The sequence below is a fragment of the Podarcis raffonei genome, chromosome 10 (assembly GCF_027172205.1).
Source record: "Podarcis raffonei isolate rPodRaf1 chromosome 10, rPodRaf1.pri, whole genome shotgun sequence".
NCBI lineage: Eukaryota > Metazoa > Chordata > Lepidosauria > Squamata > Lacertidae > Podarcis > Podarcis raffonei.
Genome location: NC_070611.1, coordinates 17,026,976 through 17,043,247, shown reverse-complemented (window position 1 = coordinate 17,043,247; position 16,272 = coordinate 17,026,976). Strand labels below are relative to the sequence as shown.

The window sequence follows — 16,272 nt, the reverse complement described above, 5'->3', positions numbered from 1 at the left end:
ACATTTTGTGTATGCCCGTCTCTAAATGTTTTTGTAAGCAGCACTGTAGAAACACATCATGTTGTGAAATTTAAAATGTGCAAGTTGGAGTGGTTTTGGTAAGGCAAAAACTATTGGTGATATTCCATGTCTCCCAAGGCAACTTGGCTTCACTGATCTGTGGTTTTTGATGCATAACATCAAAAGATGAGATCCGTAAAACATCAGAGAGATACTCTCATTATGTTTCAGTTCATTCAGAATCTGAGAGTGCAGTTGACATAGCACAACTTGCTTCAAAATACATTTGCTGTATAAAAATATAGTGCGTTGGTTTTCAGATAAGCTTGTCAAGCAGTAGTAAACAACATATATATATAGCTCTCAAATGCAGCAGTTTCATTTTAGGAAAAGCGGGTTTTTTTACTGTGCCTCTTCAGTGAAGTACAGTCTTCTTTCTCTTCCCACCAGCTATGTAATGGATCAAAAATAATCAGAGATCGTGGGTTATAGTGTCCTGGTTTGGCTAAAGTGCTAAACCATTTAGTACTACATGAATGAGCCTTGCTGTTGTTCATTCCCATGTCTTCCAGCAATGATTCTGGAAGGGGGAGACTGGCGGTTTTTGCTTTATTTTTCAATTAACCACAATTTTAGTGTTATACTCAAACCCTGAATTGTGGTTCATCTTAATTACAGTTTCTTGAAACAAGCCAGCTTCATATATCACAATTTGAAGTTTATTTGTTTCAGTAAACTATAGTTAACAATAACTGCGGCTTATCTGCATTGGAACATAATACTAAATTGAAAGTCTCCCATTGGTCTCATAACTACAACAGAAGAGGAGAAGGGAAACAGCAGCCGAAAAGCATGAGCCTTGCTCACATAATACTAAACCAAACATATCCTATGCTACTACCACACTAGTGTTGAGAGCCCCTCAAGCCTCAGGTTGTTGGGGAACTATGGTGAGGAGGTAGAAACCTCCATTCTGCAATCACAACTTGTTCTGGGTTGTTGGGATCCAGCCCTCTATATCTGTTACATATAGAATTACTGATATACAGTGGTACCTTGGTTCTCAAACTTAATCCGTTCCGGAAGTCCGTTCCAAAACCAAAGCGTTCCAAAACCAAAGCACGCTTTCCCATAGAAAGTAATGCAAAATAGATTAATCCGTTCCAGACTTTTGAAAACAACCCCTAAAAAAAGCAATTTAACATGAATTTTACTATCCAACAAGACCATTGATCCATTAAATGAAAGAAATAAACAATGTACTGCAGTCACACAATCAATCAATCAGTAGCTGAACTGGGTTCCACACAAAAACAAAAGGGCCGCAAAAATAAGAACACAAAATAAATATCAAAAACAGACAGACCTCAGCGTAACACTCAAATCGGAAGTGTGGCTCTCAAATCGGAAGTGTAACACTCAAAACAGAGCACGTTCGGCTTCCGAAAAGAGTTTGCAAACCGGAACACTTACTTCCGGGTTTGCAGTGTTTGGGTTCCAAGTTGTTTGAGTACCAAGGTGTTTGAGAACCAAGGTACTACTGTGCCACCATTTATTTCAGCATTTCTCTTGTGAATAATAACTTGCATAGGGTTATATTATTATTATTATTATTATTATACCTTCTCATCCATCCCTTTTTGTGATTGTTAAATGCCAGGGTTTTTAATTATTCCCTTCCCCCTTTCATAGGTAATTGGACTACTAGATGTCTTCACACCAGATGTGTCGCTGGATAAATTTAATGACTTGTAAGTTTACAATTCTCTTGAAAAGTTTGGATGATATATAAATATTTGTATTTAGGTTCTAAGAGGACTGGTTGCTTTGTGGCCCTTTGGCGGTCACTGTGATATAAAAGCTACATTCTTATTTAATTTGCTTCAAAGTGTATCTGTAGAATTACTGTCTTCCCTAAGTAAAAACAGCTAGGCCTGATTTATGCATTAGCAGGAGCACCATGGCAACTACCTTTCCACGCAAGTATGTACTAATATTTGTCATGTTAAGGACTCGTAAGGTGTGTTAGCTGACCAGATTTTTACATTAAAAAGTATATTGGCGTTTCTCACGAGTCAAGAGTAAGCTTACTTTGAATAAGTGGAAGTATGTTACTTCTGTCTGCTCTTCCAGCTGGTAGACGAATTTCAGCTCCACTGCATTACAGCGGTACCTCCGGTTGCGGACAGGATCCGTTCCGGAGGTCCGGCCGGATCCCGAGGTTTTCGTAACCGAAGGACTGCTTCTGCGTATGCACATGCAGCAAAACCTGGTAAAATACTTCCGGGTTTGTCGCTTACGTATCCCAAAGTTTACGTAACCAGAGGGTTATGTAAGTGGAGGTATGACTGTATTAGAGAAAATGACCTTTCAAATAGAGATAGTAAAGGTAAAGGGACCCCTGACCATTAAGTCCAGTCATGACCGACTCTGGGGTTGCGGCGCTCATCTCGCTTTATTGGCCAAGGGAGCCGGCATACAGCTTCCAGGTCATGTGGCCAGCATGACTAAGCCGCTTCTGGCGAACCAGAGCAGCACATGGAAACACCGTTTACCTTCCCGCCGGAGCGGTACCTATTTATCTACATGCCCTTTGATGTGCTTTTGAACTGGTAGGTGGGCAGGAGCAGGGACCGAGCAACGAGAGCTCACCCCGTCATGGGGATTCGAACTGCCGACCTTCTGATCGGGAAGTCCTAGGCTCTGTGGTTTAACCCACAGCGCCATCCGCGTCCCACTGAAATCAAGATATAAAACCACAAAAGTCATAATAAAAATAAAAACAACCCAATAGCCCCCCCCCCATTTTTTTTAAAAGGGTATAGGATGTCAAACAAATCAACCAAAGGCCTGGTTAAAAAGGAACGTTTTTGCCTGGCGCCTAAAGTTGTAAAATGAAGGCACCAGGCAAACTTCCCTGGGGAGAGCATTCCACAGATGGGGAGCCACTGCAGAGAAGGCCCCGTTCTCATGTTGCCACCCTCCGGACCTCTCAAGGAGGAGGCGCACAAAGGAGGGCCTCAGAAGGTCATCTCAGGGTCCAGGTAGGTTCATATGGAAAGAGATGGTCCTTGAGGTCTTGCGGTCCTGAGCCATTTAAGGCTTTATGGGTCAAAACCAGCTCTTTGAACTGGGCCCAGAAACTAATTGGTAGCCAGTGCAGTCGGACCAGGATCCGTATAATATGCTCAAACCATTTTGCTCCGGTGAGCAACCTGGCTGCCGAATTCTGCGCCAGCTGAAGTTTCCTAACCGTCTTCAAAGGCAGACCTACATATGACGCAGATAGAACAGGATGGCATAGGGGTTACACCTGGTTCTCTGCTTTTGGTATACATAGATGAGCTGGTGTACAGGTTTCTCCCATTTTCTTCTTAAGTGCAAACCGCAAGCTTTTATTTAAAAGCCTGCACACAGAATGCAGCTCCAGCAAGCTACTCTCGTTAACTACCTGTATGTTCTAGGAGCAATTAGCGAGCTATCTCCAATTGGCTTTGAAATATTCATGAGCTTTCAGCAAATTAGCTATAATAAAATCGCGGGGTGAGCACACATCTATGTTTTCATTATTCAAGATTACCCACACACTCTGAAGATTATTAACCTTGATTCCTTGCGTATCTGAGTTATTGATGAGGGAGCTTTGTTTGCTTCCTTTGCACTAAATATAGACGAAATGTTCCGGCTTTTCCACCTCCCATTCTGCCTATTTAGTCACTTCGTATGAATTGCATTGCTCCCACTTTCAAACTTGAATAATTGAAGAGTATAGGGTGGAATTTCCATCACAGCCTAAGGCACTGCCATCGCATCATTTTATACATGTTTATTATTGAGTAAGTGCCATTAAATTCAGTGGAATTTAGTAAACATCTATATGAGTAGGTTGCAAGTCAGTGTGAGATCTAAAGCTAAGGGAGATTTTGATCCAAAGCATTATGGAAGCCCTTATAATTGTATTGAACCAATCCAATTTTATCATTTAATGTCTAATATAAAATTGTGTCTGGCAACTAATGGCATTAACTACCAGTCAGTATTTCTTGCTTGACTGCAAGCGGCATGTTTACAGTCGTTTTTTGAAAGCATAAACTGATTCCGGTGTTTGGTTAAATAAATCTTGCCTTAAACACAAGCTTGCAAAATAGCACCTAAGTAATTCTCAGAAATGATTGTTTTGTAATATTAATGTTTTTATTTGAATTGGTGTGTTGTTTTGTCAAGCAAAATGATTTCTTTTTTTTTAGCTACCTTGTCATGCCGTTTATGGGAACAGACTTGAGTAAAATAATGAAGCATGAGAAACTAACTGAAGACAGAATCCAGTTCCTGGTCTATCAAATGTTAAAGGGCCTAAAGGTTAGATTTCTCTCCCCCCCCCCTCATCCCCCTCTCTCTCTCCCTGTTTTTGTTTTTTTTTATACACTAGACTTTTCCTAAGATCTTGTGGTTAGGAAATTGGGATTGGGTTGCAAGCTCCTTCACACACAAATTCCCAATTCCTTTCATGGTCTAGTTAGCTATGGTGTAGTGCATTCTTCCCAATCTATTTCTCTTCAGATATCACTAGACCTGGCACCCCCAAACTCGGCCCTCCAGCTGTTTGGGGACTACAACTCCCATCATCCCTAGCTAACAGGACCAGTGGTCAGGGATGATGGGAACTGTAGTCCCAAAACAGCTGGAGGGCCGAGTTTGGGGATGCCTGCACTAGACTATAGCTACCATCAGCTCTGAACATCTGGTCAGGGGGCGGGGAGAGGCTGGTATAGTGTCACATTTGAACTGGTACTAACTAGCCAGGACTGCAAATTGGGGGGAAATTCAGGGTTTGAAGTGGTCTGCAAGCCCTAGTTGAGTGGGAATCTACCTAATGCTCATGCAATAGTGTTACATTTGAATTGGTGAGCAAGTTTCCCTCATATTTATTTCTAGACATATTTATAGGTCCTCTTTTAGAGCGTAGTCTTCCCCAGACAGCTGACAGAACAGTAGTAAGGCATGAAATGCTATTAAGAGCAAGCCATTTGAAAACAGCGACATATCACGACTAAAACAGCAGCTTAGACTCCAGTAATTAAGACATAGCACTCAGGCTCAGTAACTTAAGCCAGCATCACTATAAGATCTTAAGGCAACCTGAAACAAATGCATTTTTTTAAAAGCTTATAATGTTGGGCCTTTTACAGCCCAGTAGGGAAAGAGTTCCACAATCTAGAGAGGCACCACAGAAGAGACCCTGTCTCTCATGCCAACCTACTGATTTGACATGCAGGTTTGGAACATCAAATTTAAACTGTACTTCTTTCCTTAGAATTACAGTTACTGCAGTTCGGCTGTGGAGACAGGCTTCTGAATATGGACCCCTAACAGATGGGTACCTAGAGCTGTATGAGTGTAGCCCCATAAAATAAATTCCATGTTCACCCATCAGCTGTTTGGAAGACATAGCACAGGAATGAATTTAGTCCTTAAAGGTAAAGGGACCCCTGACCATTAGGTCCAGTCGTGGATGACTCTGGGGTTTGCGGCACTCATCTCACTTTATTGTCTGAGGGAGCCAGCGTACAGCTTCCGGGTCATGTGGCCAGCATGACTAAGCTGCTTCTGGCAAACCAGAGCAGTGCACAGAAACGCCATTTACCTTCCCACCAGAGCGGTACCTATTTATCTAGTTGCACTTTGATGTGCTTTCGAACTGCTAGGTTGGCAGGAGCAGGGACCGAGCAGCGGGAGCTCACCCCGTCGCAGGGATTCGAACCGCCAACCTTTTGATCGGCAAGTCCTAGGCTCTGTGGTTTAACCCACAGCACCACCCACGTCTCTGAATTTAGTCTTTATTCTTCCTCAACTATTTCTTTTAGAGGTTGGTCATGGGCACTATTGGATCACTTGGCTCGCTCCTCCCCGCTTGACAGAAATGTTATATTCCATTGTGAAAGGGCAGGGCCCACTTTAAAACGCATGCTGTCTGATCTTATTACCATGGCCTGCTTCAGGAAAAAAGGTCTCGGCGTAAGTGAAATGTGATTGCAGACTGCATCTTGACCTAGATTTATTGGCTAAAACCCAGGATTCTTACTGTTGTATTTGTATCCATCCTGAGAGCAAGAGAGCTGGTCTACAAAGTTTGAATAACTGAGTGAAAAGGGCATGCCAAAAGAGAGGAAATGGGGTGTTAATATTAATGGCAAATGGATTCCTTTTAAAAAAAAACCCCATGTAAAAAAGACAACAAAGAGAAATCTGTAGTTTGCCTGCTAGATGGAAATGACAAGAGTGAAGGATTAAGAATAAAGTGTATCTTGTGATCAGATATATCCCTTAGTTTTGTTGGACTGTTGGCATTGTTAAGTTGTGGGTTGACATAGCAGACGACACAGCGATTTCTCCAAAGCAGCTCTTTATTTGTAAGCTGGAACAGAACTGAACTGAGGAGCTCAGTCAGCCTGCTTATATAGAGCTCCAGAACAATTGTAACTGTTGCAACTTTCTAAAACTATCCAATCACTGAACGTCACTTTCGATCCTTCATTTGCATAACTGTCTACAGTATCCCCCTGCTGGCCCAGGGTGAGAACTTCAGTACATAACAGGCATATTCAGTACTTTGAATCCAACTTAGTACTTCTGAGTCCAGATTTAGACTGCAGTCCTGTATTTAATTTAAAAAGGTAAAGGACCTCTCGATGGCTAAGTCCAGTCAAAGGAGACTCTGGGGTTGTAGCACTCATCTCGCTTTCAGGCCAAGGGAGCTGGTGTTTGTCTTCAGACAACTTTCCGGGTCATGTGGCCAGCAGGACTAAACCACTTCTGGCACAACGGGACACCGTGATGGAAGCTAGAGGGTACGGAAACACCGTTTACCTTCGTGCCGCAGTGGTACCTATTTATCTACTTGCACTGGCATGCTTTCAAACTGCTAGGTTGGCAGGAGCTGGGGCAGAGCAATGGGAGCTCACCCTGTTGTGGGGATTTGAACCGCTGACCTTCTGACCTTCAGCAAGCCCAAGAGGCTCAGTGGTTTAGACCACAGCGCCACCTGCATCCTTTGTATTTTATTAGCTGAGAGTAAGCACTGTTGAACTTAATGGAACTTACATATGAGTAGATAGCTACGTATAGAATTGCACAGCTAGTGCAATTCTATGCACTGTGTTTTACTGTTTTATTTACTGTTTGCCTATTTCTCTTCTGCTGTTTCTCTTGCTTTTCTTTCTTTCTTTTTTAAAAAGGTGCTGTCTAGGAATCAGCCATGCTATTAGGGCCTTACACAATTGGTTCGGAGGCAGGACACTCTTGCCTGGTGGGTGAGAAAATGCAATGCAGTTTCCCTGCCTCACACAGTCTCTCACGTTTGTCTGAACTGGCCCTTTATCTCAGTAAGAAATGAAGGCAGAAAAGCAGCAAGAAGATAAAGTTATTCAGGCAGCCTAGAATACATATTTTTTAAGCATTTCAGTTTCAGTGAGGCATCAGAGACAAAGGAATCACTATAAGGAAAGGGGAAATAAATAGTTTGTCTGGTTGCCACAATTCTTCTATACCCTGCAATAGAAATAGTTACAGGTAGGTAGCCATGTTGGTCTGCCGTAGTCGAAAAAAATTCCTTCCAGTAGCACCTTAGAGACCAACTAAGTTTGTTATTGGTATGAGCTTTCGTGTGCATGCACACATCTTCAGATACCTGCAATAGAAATGATTGCCTTCATTGTTCATAGGGCAAGTTATTCATCCTCTGATGAAAACCCTATAGTGGCCTGTCTCTTACCAAAATATTTGTTTCCTTGTTTGGTGTAGATCACGAGTACAAGTCTAGCCACTATCTCCATTTGAATTCTAAATGTATCTTGGATCTACGCAGAATGTGCTAAATGGAGTAGAAGAAGCACATAATTGTGCAGTTGTGCAAAACATGTCAAACAACCTTGCACATGAAAAGGAAAAGAAAGGTCCTCTACTTTTCGTGACTAACAGAATAGACAAAGTCCTCAGGACGCAATTCCCAACTAAGAGACGTTAACTCTTAACGTCTAGCTTTTAACACTTTTGTACTGTGTTTAGTTTTATTGGGAATATTTGCACCACATCAGAGCAGTGAAACGTGACCTGTACAAACACTACTTCCAATTCCAGGTGTTTTCTGTATAGACTTACATGTCAGTGACTTATTAAATCCACTTCACATGGAGGCACAGTGAGCTTATAATGTAGCCATTGGTTCCTTGCTTTCCACACACATCATTAAATGTCCAAACTGTTGTCTGGTTTTGTGTTCAACCTAAACAAACATAGTTATCTAGGGGGGAAATCAGTAAGGAGATTATCTACCTTGAGGGACATTTCTGTGCCTGAGCAGCAATCACACAAAGCCCACTTCACACTGTCCTTGGTTCACCTTTAAGCTATTGTTTAGCTCAAAATGCTGTGTGTGCATTTCGGTTTTGACATGATTTTGCAGGAGGCTTATCAACTCGCATGCTGCTTTTGATTGCAGGCAGTTGCTTCTTATCTCAGGCCTAGTTTGCATACCCCTCCTGGAAACAGCCCAAACCGCCATGCACAAAACAAGAGCATTTAAAGCGGCAATTTACACCGCTGCTTCTCTGTGTGAATGAGTCCCAAATGCGGGTTCTTGGTAAGAATAGCAAAGCAATATAGCCTCTCTCTGTTGAATTGTTTCCTCAGCACTTTTATCTCATGGATATTGGCTTGTAGCCTAAGATAAGGAAGCTTATGGAAGGAAAGTTCCCCATTGCCTCCTTCCCATTTGCGGGTGGCACTGTGGTCTAAACCACTGAGCCTCTTGGGTTTGCCAATCAGAAGGTCAGCAGTTCAAATCCCCGCGACAGGGTGAGCTCCCGTTGCTCTGTCCCAGCTCCTGCCAACATAGCAGTTTGAAAGCACACCAGTGCAAGTAGATAAATAGGTACCGCTGCGGCGGGAAGGTAAATGGCGTTTCCGAGCACTCTGGTTTCCATCATGTTGTGCCAGAAGCGGTTTAGTCCTGCTGGCCACAGGCCTCTGGAAAGCTGTCTGTGGACAATCGCCGGCTCTCTCGGCCTGAAAGCAAGATGAGTGCCGCAACCCCATCATCGCCTTTGACTGGACTTAACTGTCCAGGGGTCCTTTACCTTTTTGTTTTTACCAGTGAATCCTTCTACAAGGCCTCTGGAGATGCTGGGGACCTTGCCTGAACAATGTGGAATAGTTTGTAGTGGGGAGGAATGCCCAAGAAACTTCCCTTCCATGAACATCCTTCAGTTTAACTTACCTTAGGATCCAAGCCCATTTTTGAGCAATTTCCCCCTTCCCCAGCAGTCCCCGTTAATATACCCCATCCCATGTTGTTCAGGTTTTGGTGTAGATGGGGAAGGGAGGAATAGGAATCTTTTTATCACGTGAACTTTCTTAACTCTGCAAAACTCTGGGGGAGTTGAGGAGCCTCGACTTCAAAATGAAATGAGTGAGGCTTTCTTCAGCGGTAACCCGCAACTCTCGCTCCAAAGTGCAGTTCTTGGTTTGAACATGGCACACAGAGCTTGGACTCCTTAAGAATATTCACCTTCAAATCAACAAGAGAGTTGTGGATTGGTGCCTAAGCAGTCCTCACTCGTTTCAAATTGCCTTGCATTTTTTTGATTTCGAGGTCTAATGCTTAAAAGTCCAAGCTAAACGTTTATTCAAAAATAAGTGCTTCTGGGCTTAGGTAGAATTAACTTCCTTGCAAATAAATGCATTTAGGATTATAGACAGAACTTTCTCTGGGTATATTCACTGAGTGCAGATGTGTTTTATTAGTTCTGCATAACAGGGATATTTAGGAGAAGGCGTACCCTAATTGGAATGCATTTGTTTCTCAGAAGAGGGAGTTGGCTACTGGCAGGAAATTACTATTTTTTCCTGTTTCTTCTTAGGCCATTAGGATACTCCAATTACTTAGAAGTATTTCCTTTGCAACTCTCTCCTGCTATATGACTCCATGAGCCCGTGATAAGATTTTTCTTCTGCTGCTGCCGCTACAAAAGGTCTCTTTGATATGTTAGGGACATACACCCTTAATAGAACCTTAGAGGTTTGCCTAGGCCCCGGACAAGAGCCTCAAAGAAATAAAGATTAAGATACATATGGCTGAATGTGTGGGGGGAACACTGAGCAGTAATTGCAGCCGCAACAACAGCCATCTGTAAGGCAAAACCAGAAAAATAATCCAGGTAGAGAAGTATGTTACAGAAAAGCTCACCAATAGTCTCTCTCATTTATTTTATTTTTCTCTGGTCTGCTTCTATTGTATATGAGGTCGGGTATGGGGCAGGCGGGGACGCAGGTGGCGCTGTGGGTTAAACCACAGAGCCTAGGACTTGCTGATCAGAAGGTTGGCGGTTCGAATCCCCGCAACGGGGTGAGCTCCCATTGCTCGGTCCCAGCTCCTGCCAACCTAGCAGTTCGAAAGCATGTCAAAGTGCAAGTAGATAAATAGGTACTGCTCTGGTGGGAAGGTAAACAGTGTTTCTGTGTGCTGCTCTGGTTTGCCAAAAGCGGCTTAGTCATGCTGGCCACATGACCCGGAAGCTGTACGCCGGCTCCCTCGGCCAATAAAGTGAGGTGAACTCTGCAACCCCAGAGTTGGTCATGACTGGACCTAATGGTCAGGGGTCCCTTTACCTTTACCTTATGGGGCAGGCAAAGATGCAGGTGCCACTTTCCAGCTGATATATGGTGTGCTTGTGCTGACAATCACTGTAGGATTTGCAAAGGCACAGGGCTTTGCTAGCACTGACAACCAGCTGATCAACATCACCTGCAAAGACCTGTGTTGTTGCCTGCACTATTGTTATTATTGCTGTTTGTTGTTGCTGTTGTTATTTACCTGAAGTATACCTGAAGGAGCGTCTCCACCCCCATCGTTCACCTGAGGTCCAGCTCCAAGGGCCTTCTGGTGGTTCCCTCCCTGCAAAAAGTGAGGTTACAGGGAACCAGGCAGAGGGCCTTCTTGGTAGTGGCGCCCGCCCTGTGGAACGCCCTCCCATCAGATTCCAAGGAAATAAACAACTATCTGACTTTTAGAAGATATCTGAAGGCAGCCCTGTTTAGGGAAGTTTTCAATGTTTTATCGCTTTTTTATTATCATTGTTAATATTCTGTTGGGAGCTGCCCAGAGTGGCTGGGGAAACCTAGCCAGATGGATGGGGTATTATTATTATTATTAATTATTATTATTATTATTATTATTATTATTATTATTATTATTATTACAATTAATATACCACCCTTTATCAAGAGATCCCAGGGCAGTGTACAACATTAAAAACACATTACAGAACATCAATGATAAAAACATAATAAAAAGCATACTGACAGACAGCCTAATAATAAAATTGGCTTTTTAAACAGTGTTAATTTGGAAGGCCGTGGTTTCCTGTCTGTGTTGATATAGAAGAATAGCATCTGTTTGCAACAAATAGATATCATACTTGGAGTTAGCTGTACAAGGCTTTCTGGAGGGCAAGGCATGTGTTCTCACATCACTGGGACTGGAAGCCTGGCCCCTCCTCCAATTCTGTCTTCGGTGCATCTGTCTTAGCCACAAAAGCTCTTCTCTATGGTAAATCTGGCAGCCCTTCCCTTGAGAAAAGGAAGACACGCAAAAGGTATTCTCTAGAACTTCATGCAGCTAGGATGACGGATTTTGTAGCATTCGGTCATCCATCAGTTTTATTGTATCTAGCTGAAGGCGACAGAGAATAAAAGGAAAGCTTTCCTCTAAAATCATACAACATAACCTGTATCACTTTACAACATAAAAAGAAATTTACAGCATTAGAAATTGAGATTGGAGTGCATTCACATAGCTGGAACGGAGCTTCTTGGCTACCAGCCCAAATTTGGCTCCCGGGTATGTAATATATAGATGTTTATCTGCTAGGGGTTCGACTGTTACTTCCTGTGCGGATCGACCTGGGAGCCGATTAAGAATTGGGGATACAAAAAATCTCTCTGGGCGTTGTATACAGGGGGCAAATCAGCAGATAGTGTGTAATGTCTTCTACCTGATAGCATCCATATATACGATCCATATGGGGCATTCCCCGATATCTCCCCTCTAAATATGCTGAGGGCATCCTGTTCTACAAAGGCCCTGCGTAGTTGTGGGAAGGTCAGAGTCTCATGGCAACGGGGCCTTGAGTGACTGGTCTTAATTTGGGGGTACCAAGTACAGTAACAGTGATGGATGCTCTGGCTTGGTTGGGATCCTGGTCAAAAATCCACGTGGGCTAAGAAGAGAAGAAGAGTTTTGGGTTTGATATCCCGCTTTATCACTACCCTAAGGAGTCAAAAAGCAGCTAACATTCTCCTTTCCCTTCCTCCCCCACAACAAACACTCTGTGAGGCTGAGAGACTTTGAGAAGTGTGCCTAACCCAAGGTCACACAGCAGCTGCATGTGGAGGAGCAGAAACGTGAACCCGGTTCACCAGATTACGAGTCCACCGCTCTTAACCACTGTAGCACACTGACTACACAAGTAGTTCTCCATTTGAAGATTATAAGCCCTAACCTTCTCTTGGCACTTTTGTGCCTAGCCCCCTGTCCTTAGTTGCTCTAACCAGCAGAGCTTAGTAAGAATATGATCATTGAAGGTATTTAGCCTGTGCCAGTATCTCAGATGGGCAAGATCAGGATCAGGCATGTCCAAAGTCCATTTTGGAGGCCTAATCTGGTTTTATCCGGCCCCTGTGGCAGGTTATTTATTGGGATCAAATCCTAAAGAAAGCTCAACAACTTCAATCCTAAAAAAAGCTCCACCATCATTCCCTCACTTTGGTTGGCCCTATGTTCACTTCATCAAATCTGGCCCTCTTTGAAAAAAGTTTGGGCACCCCTGGGCTTGATCAATTCTGGCTGCAAGCAATGGGAGGCCCAACTCAACTCTGCCAGTGTCCTGCAGGGAAGTCCCCAAATCTGCCTCATGAATTTATTTTGTGGGACCTCTGTTTCAGATTTAACACCAGTTCCCCATATCTCAGCCCCATAGAGCACTTGGACGACGATTTTAGAGACAAAACTCTTAATAGCTGGGTTGATTAGTTGCCCATTATTTGAATGGAAGAACCTATATAACTTTCCAGTAGAAGGGCCAGATATTAGCTTAATTGCTTCCAGATGGGTTTCCATGATGACTTCTCATCGATAAGTAATCCTAGATATTTAAATCTGGGTACTTGCTCTAGGGTGTGACTGTCTAGAGTTCACCTGGACTTGGTAGTCCTCTTGCCAAATACAATGACCTTGGGTTTTATCGTAGTTAATTTTTAGATGCTCTTTGTTTTTACACAGTTGACAAAATTTAACCTGCATCCTCTTGAGATTTAATTCTAAAACTAAATCATCGGCGTAGAGCAGAATTGATGATTCCCAGGGGTGGGGGCAAAAAAGGAGGGGGTGCCATATCAGGGATGAGATTATTTATATAGTAATTAAGTAGGAAGGGTGATTTTGTAGCATTAAGCTGTGCAACCTTGTGTGATTAAAAGTAGAAAAAGAAAACATAATTTAACGAAGAAATCAACCTGAGCCCTCTCTTTTTCTTAGATCTTGACACGGCTTAAATTTATGCAATAAATTAGCAAATCCTGCTTTTCTTCTGTGAAGCTCAAGTCCTCCAGCGAGTTTAGCCACTGAACAGATGCAGGCATACTTAGGTTGATGCACTACATGCACCTTCAGACTGATCTTTGAGATTAATAATAATAATATATTTATACCCACACATCTGGGTGGGTTGCCCCACCCACTCTGGGCAGCTTCCAACACATATAAAAATAATAATAAAACATCAAACATTAATGGTAACAATTTGATCCAATATAAAGAGTCACAATAACAATTATATACGTTGAAAACATTTTCTCTTATGATAGTCCCTGTTCTATTTGGACAGCATGATAAGTCAAACCTTGGTTTAGTGTAGCAGGACCAGAGCAGTTGGAGTCTCTTCCCGGGAGACCACACATTCATGCTAAGCCATGGTTTGGCTGAGTGTTACATGTGAACTCAGCCAATGACATTCTTACAGTTTCATAAAATGAAAAGTAGCTCACTCACACTTTTTTATGTATTTGTAAAACTGAACAACTCACAGCTTTGAGAAGACCGTGGTTGGCAGGGGCAGAAATCATGTTGGATATCCTTGTAGGAGAAATATACCGTATTTTTCGCTCTATAGGACGCACTTTTTCCCCTTCAAAAATGAAGGGGAAATGTGTGTGCGTCCTATGGAGCGAAGACGCCATAGCCCCACGACCCTCTCCCGGCTGGAGAGGTGACGCACGGCTATGGAAGGAGCCTCTCCACTGCGCCTTTCCGCTGCTCCCTGACCTGCTCTTTGGGGCTGGTGGTGGGCTTCCCCCCGCCAGCCCCAAAGAGCAGGTTGAAAGGAACCTGAAGCCTGGAGAGCGAGAGGGGTCGGTGCGCACCGACCCCTCTCGCTCTCCAGGCTTCCAAGGTAGCCGTCTGAAGGCGAATGAACGCACCTTAAACGGCACCTTGTTTTAGAGGGGGAAAACAAGAGGGGGGAAATTCTCTCCCTCTCTGTGCAGCGCCTCCTGCCGCTTCGCTGAAGGGGTGCTGGGCAGAGAGGGGGAGAATTTTTTTTTCTTGTTCTCCCCCCTCTAAAACAAGGTGCGTCCTATTGTCCAGTGCGTCCTATGGTGCGAAAAATACGGTAAATGTGATTAATAAAGTAAACTTTACTGGCAGGCAAAATCAGTCGTAGTTTCTAGTTTCCGCTGATCAGAATTTAAAGTCATATAGCATCACAAACCTTTTCAGTGTGATCTATGTTTATCAATGTCCGATAAATAAAGTGCAATTTTGTTTTTTGCAGTATATCCACTCGTCAGGCATAATTCATCGGGTAAGTAAAGAATCTCATTTCCGGGTTGCCAAAGGCATGAGAATAATTTAAGAAACAAAAACCTAGTGGGTCAGCGCAGTGTTAACTTAACGTTTGCCTTCATCCTGATTACAAAATCTGTTCCGCAACTGCTAAAATGAAATGATTGTTTCCGATGAACAAAATACAATTAATGGGTTGCATCCCAGCTCAGGCTTAAGGGTACAGCCACTGAAATCCATGGGACTTAAGCTAATCATGAAGAACTTAAGTTCCACTGCTTTCAATGGGTCTACTCTAAGCATGGCTAATTCCAGAACCAACCCCTTGACAGTTACGTCTGTTAGAGGGGGGGAAAGTTCACACATATTCACATGCTATTTTTCATCCTATCGATGGTAAGAAGAAAAAGAACTACAAAGAAGAGTAACTGTTTTATTACGTGGTTTTAATAATTAGGACTTAGGAACAGGTATCTGTTATGACTAAGAAAATATGCATTGCTTGTTCCATGGATATCTGATATGTTTTGGCTTCTTCTGTATGTTCTTAAAATACTATTTAAAACGCCAAGCTTTTGTAGCTAAATCAGAAATTATTGCCATTTTAGAGTAAATATCACAATGTGGGGAGTGATATTCCTGTTGTTAAGTACCAGGAAAGCTCACTGTGTGTAGGTGGTTTTTTGGGTTTGCTCAGTGGATGTGTTATAATAAATTATAAGCATGCACCCTTGTATTATAAAATAAAAGGTACCTGAGTTGAACCTGTGTCATTAACCTAGGTATTTCAGACCTTGAATAGCATTAGACATAGATTAGATCTAGGTTTGATGTGCCCTGACCTTAGATATAGGATAAGGCTGTTTTCCGAATATGTGACAATTTCCACTTCAAGTTCTGACACTATCAGAAATCAAGAAATAAAAAAATGTCCAGTAGCACCTTAGAGACTATTGTAAACAAAATCTGCCCTTCTTCCCTTATGGGGTATCCAGGAGCCTGTATAGAGTCCTTAAGTTGGTTCCCTATCAGTAGGAGAAAATAACAGAGGCCAACCAGAGAGTATTGAGAAGCAAAGCAGCTAGTAAGCCTGATCTTTATAAAAGCTGTTGCAACAGGGTGCTCTCCTTACACGCAGAAAAGGAGGAGGACCCAGAACCAAGGTGTGCCTGCCCTTATATAGACATTTTAAATTCCCTGCCCTGGAGCGCAAGACCACCCCTCCATACATCATACATACATCACAGAAGGGGTGTAACCCAAGACCACCCCCCACAAACATCATACCTACATCACAGAAAAGGTGGTCTACAACAGAAATTTGAATGTTGTAGTTTTTCCTGTCTGTCAGGTTATCTGATAAGGCCTTATCTGAT

General features: G+C 42.9%; 1 protein-coding gene across 2 annotated transcripts in view; it reads left to right on the top strand.

Moving 5' to 3' along the window:
- LOC128422646 (mitogen-activated protein kinase 12-like) overlaps positions 1–16,272 on the top strand; it is a 43,904-nt gene that overhangs the window by 12,125 nt on the left and 15,507 nt on the right. For both annotated transcript variants that reach the window (XM_053406923.1, XM_053406925.1), the window contains exons 3-5: positions 1,693–1,751; positions 4,248–4,359; positions 14,886–14,915. In XM_053406923.1, the coding sequence (XP_053262898.1) occupies positions 1,693–1,751; positions 4,248–4,359; positions 14,886–14,915 (201 nt within the window). The remainder of the gene's footprint in view (positions 1–1,692; positions 1,752–4,247; positions 4,360–14,885; positions 14,916–16,272) is intronic.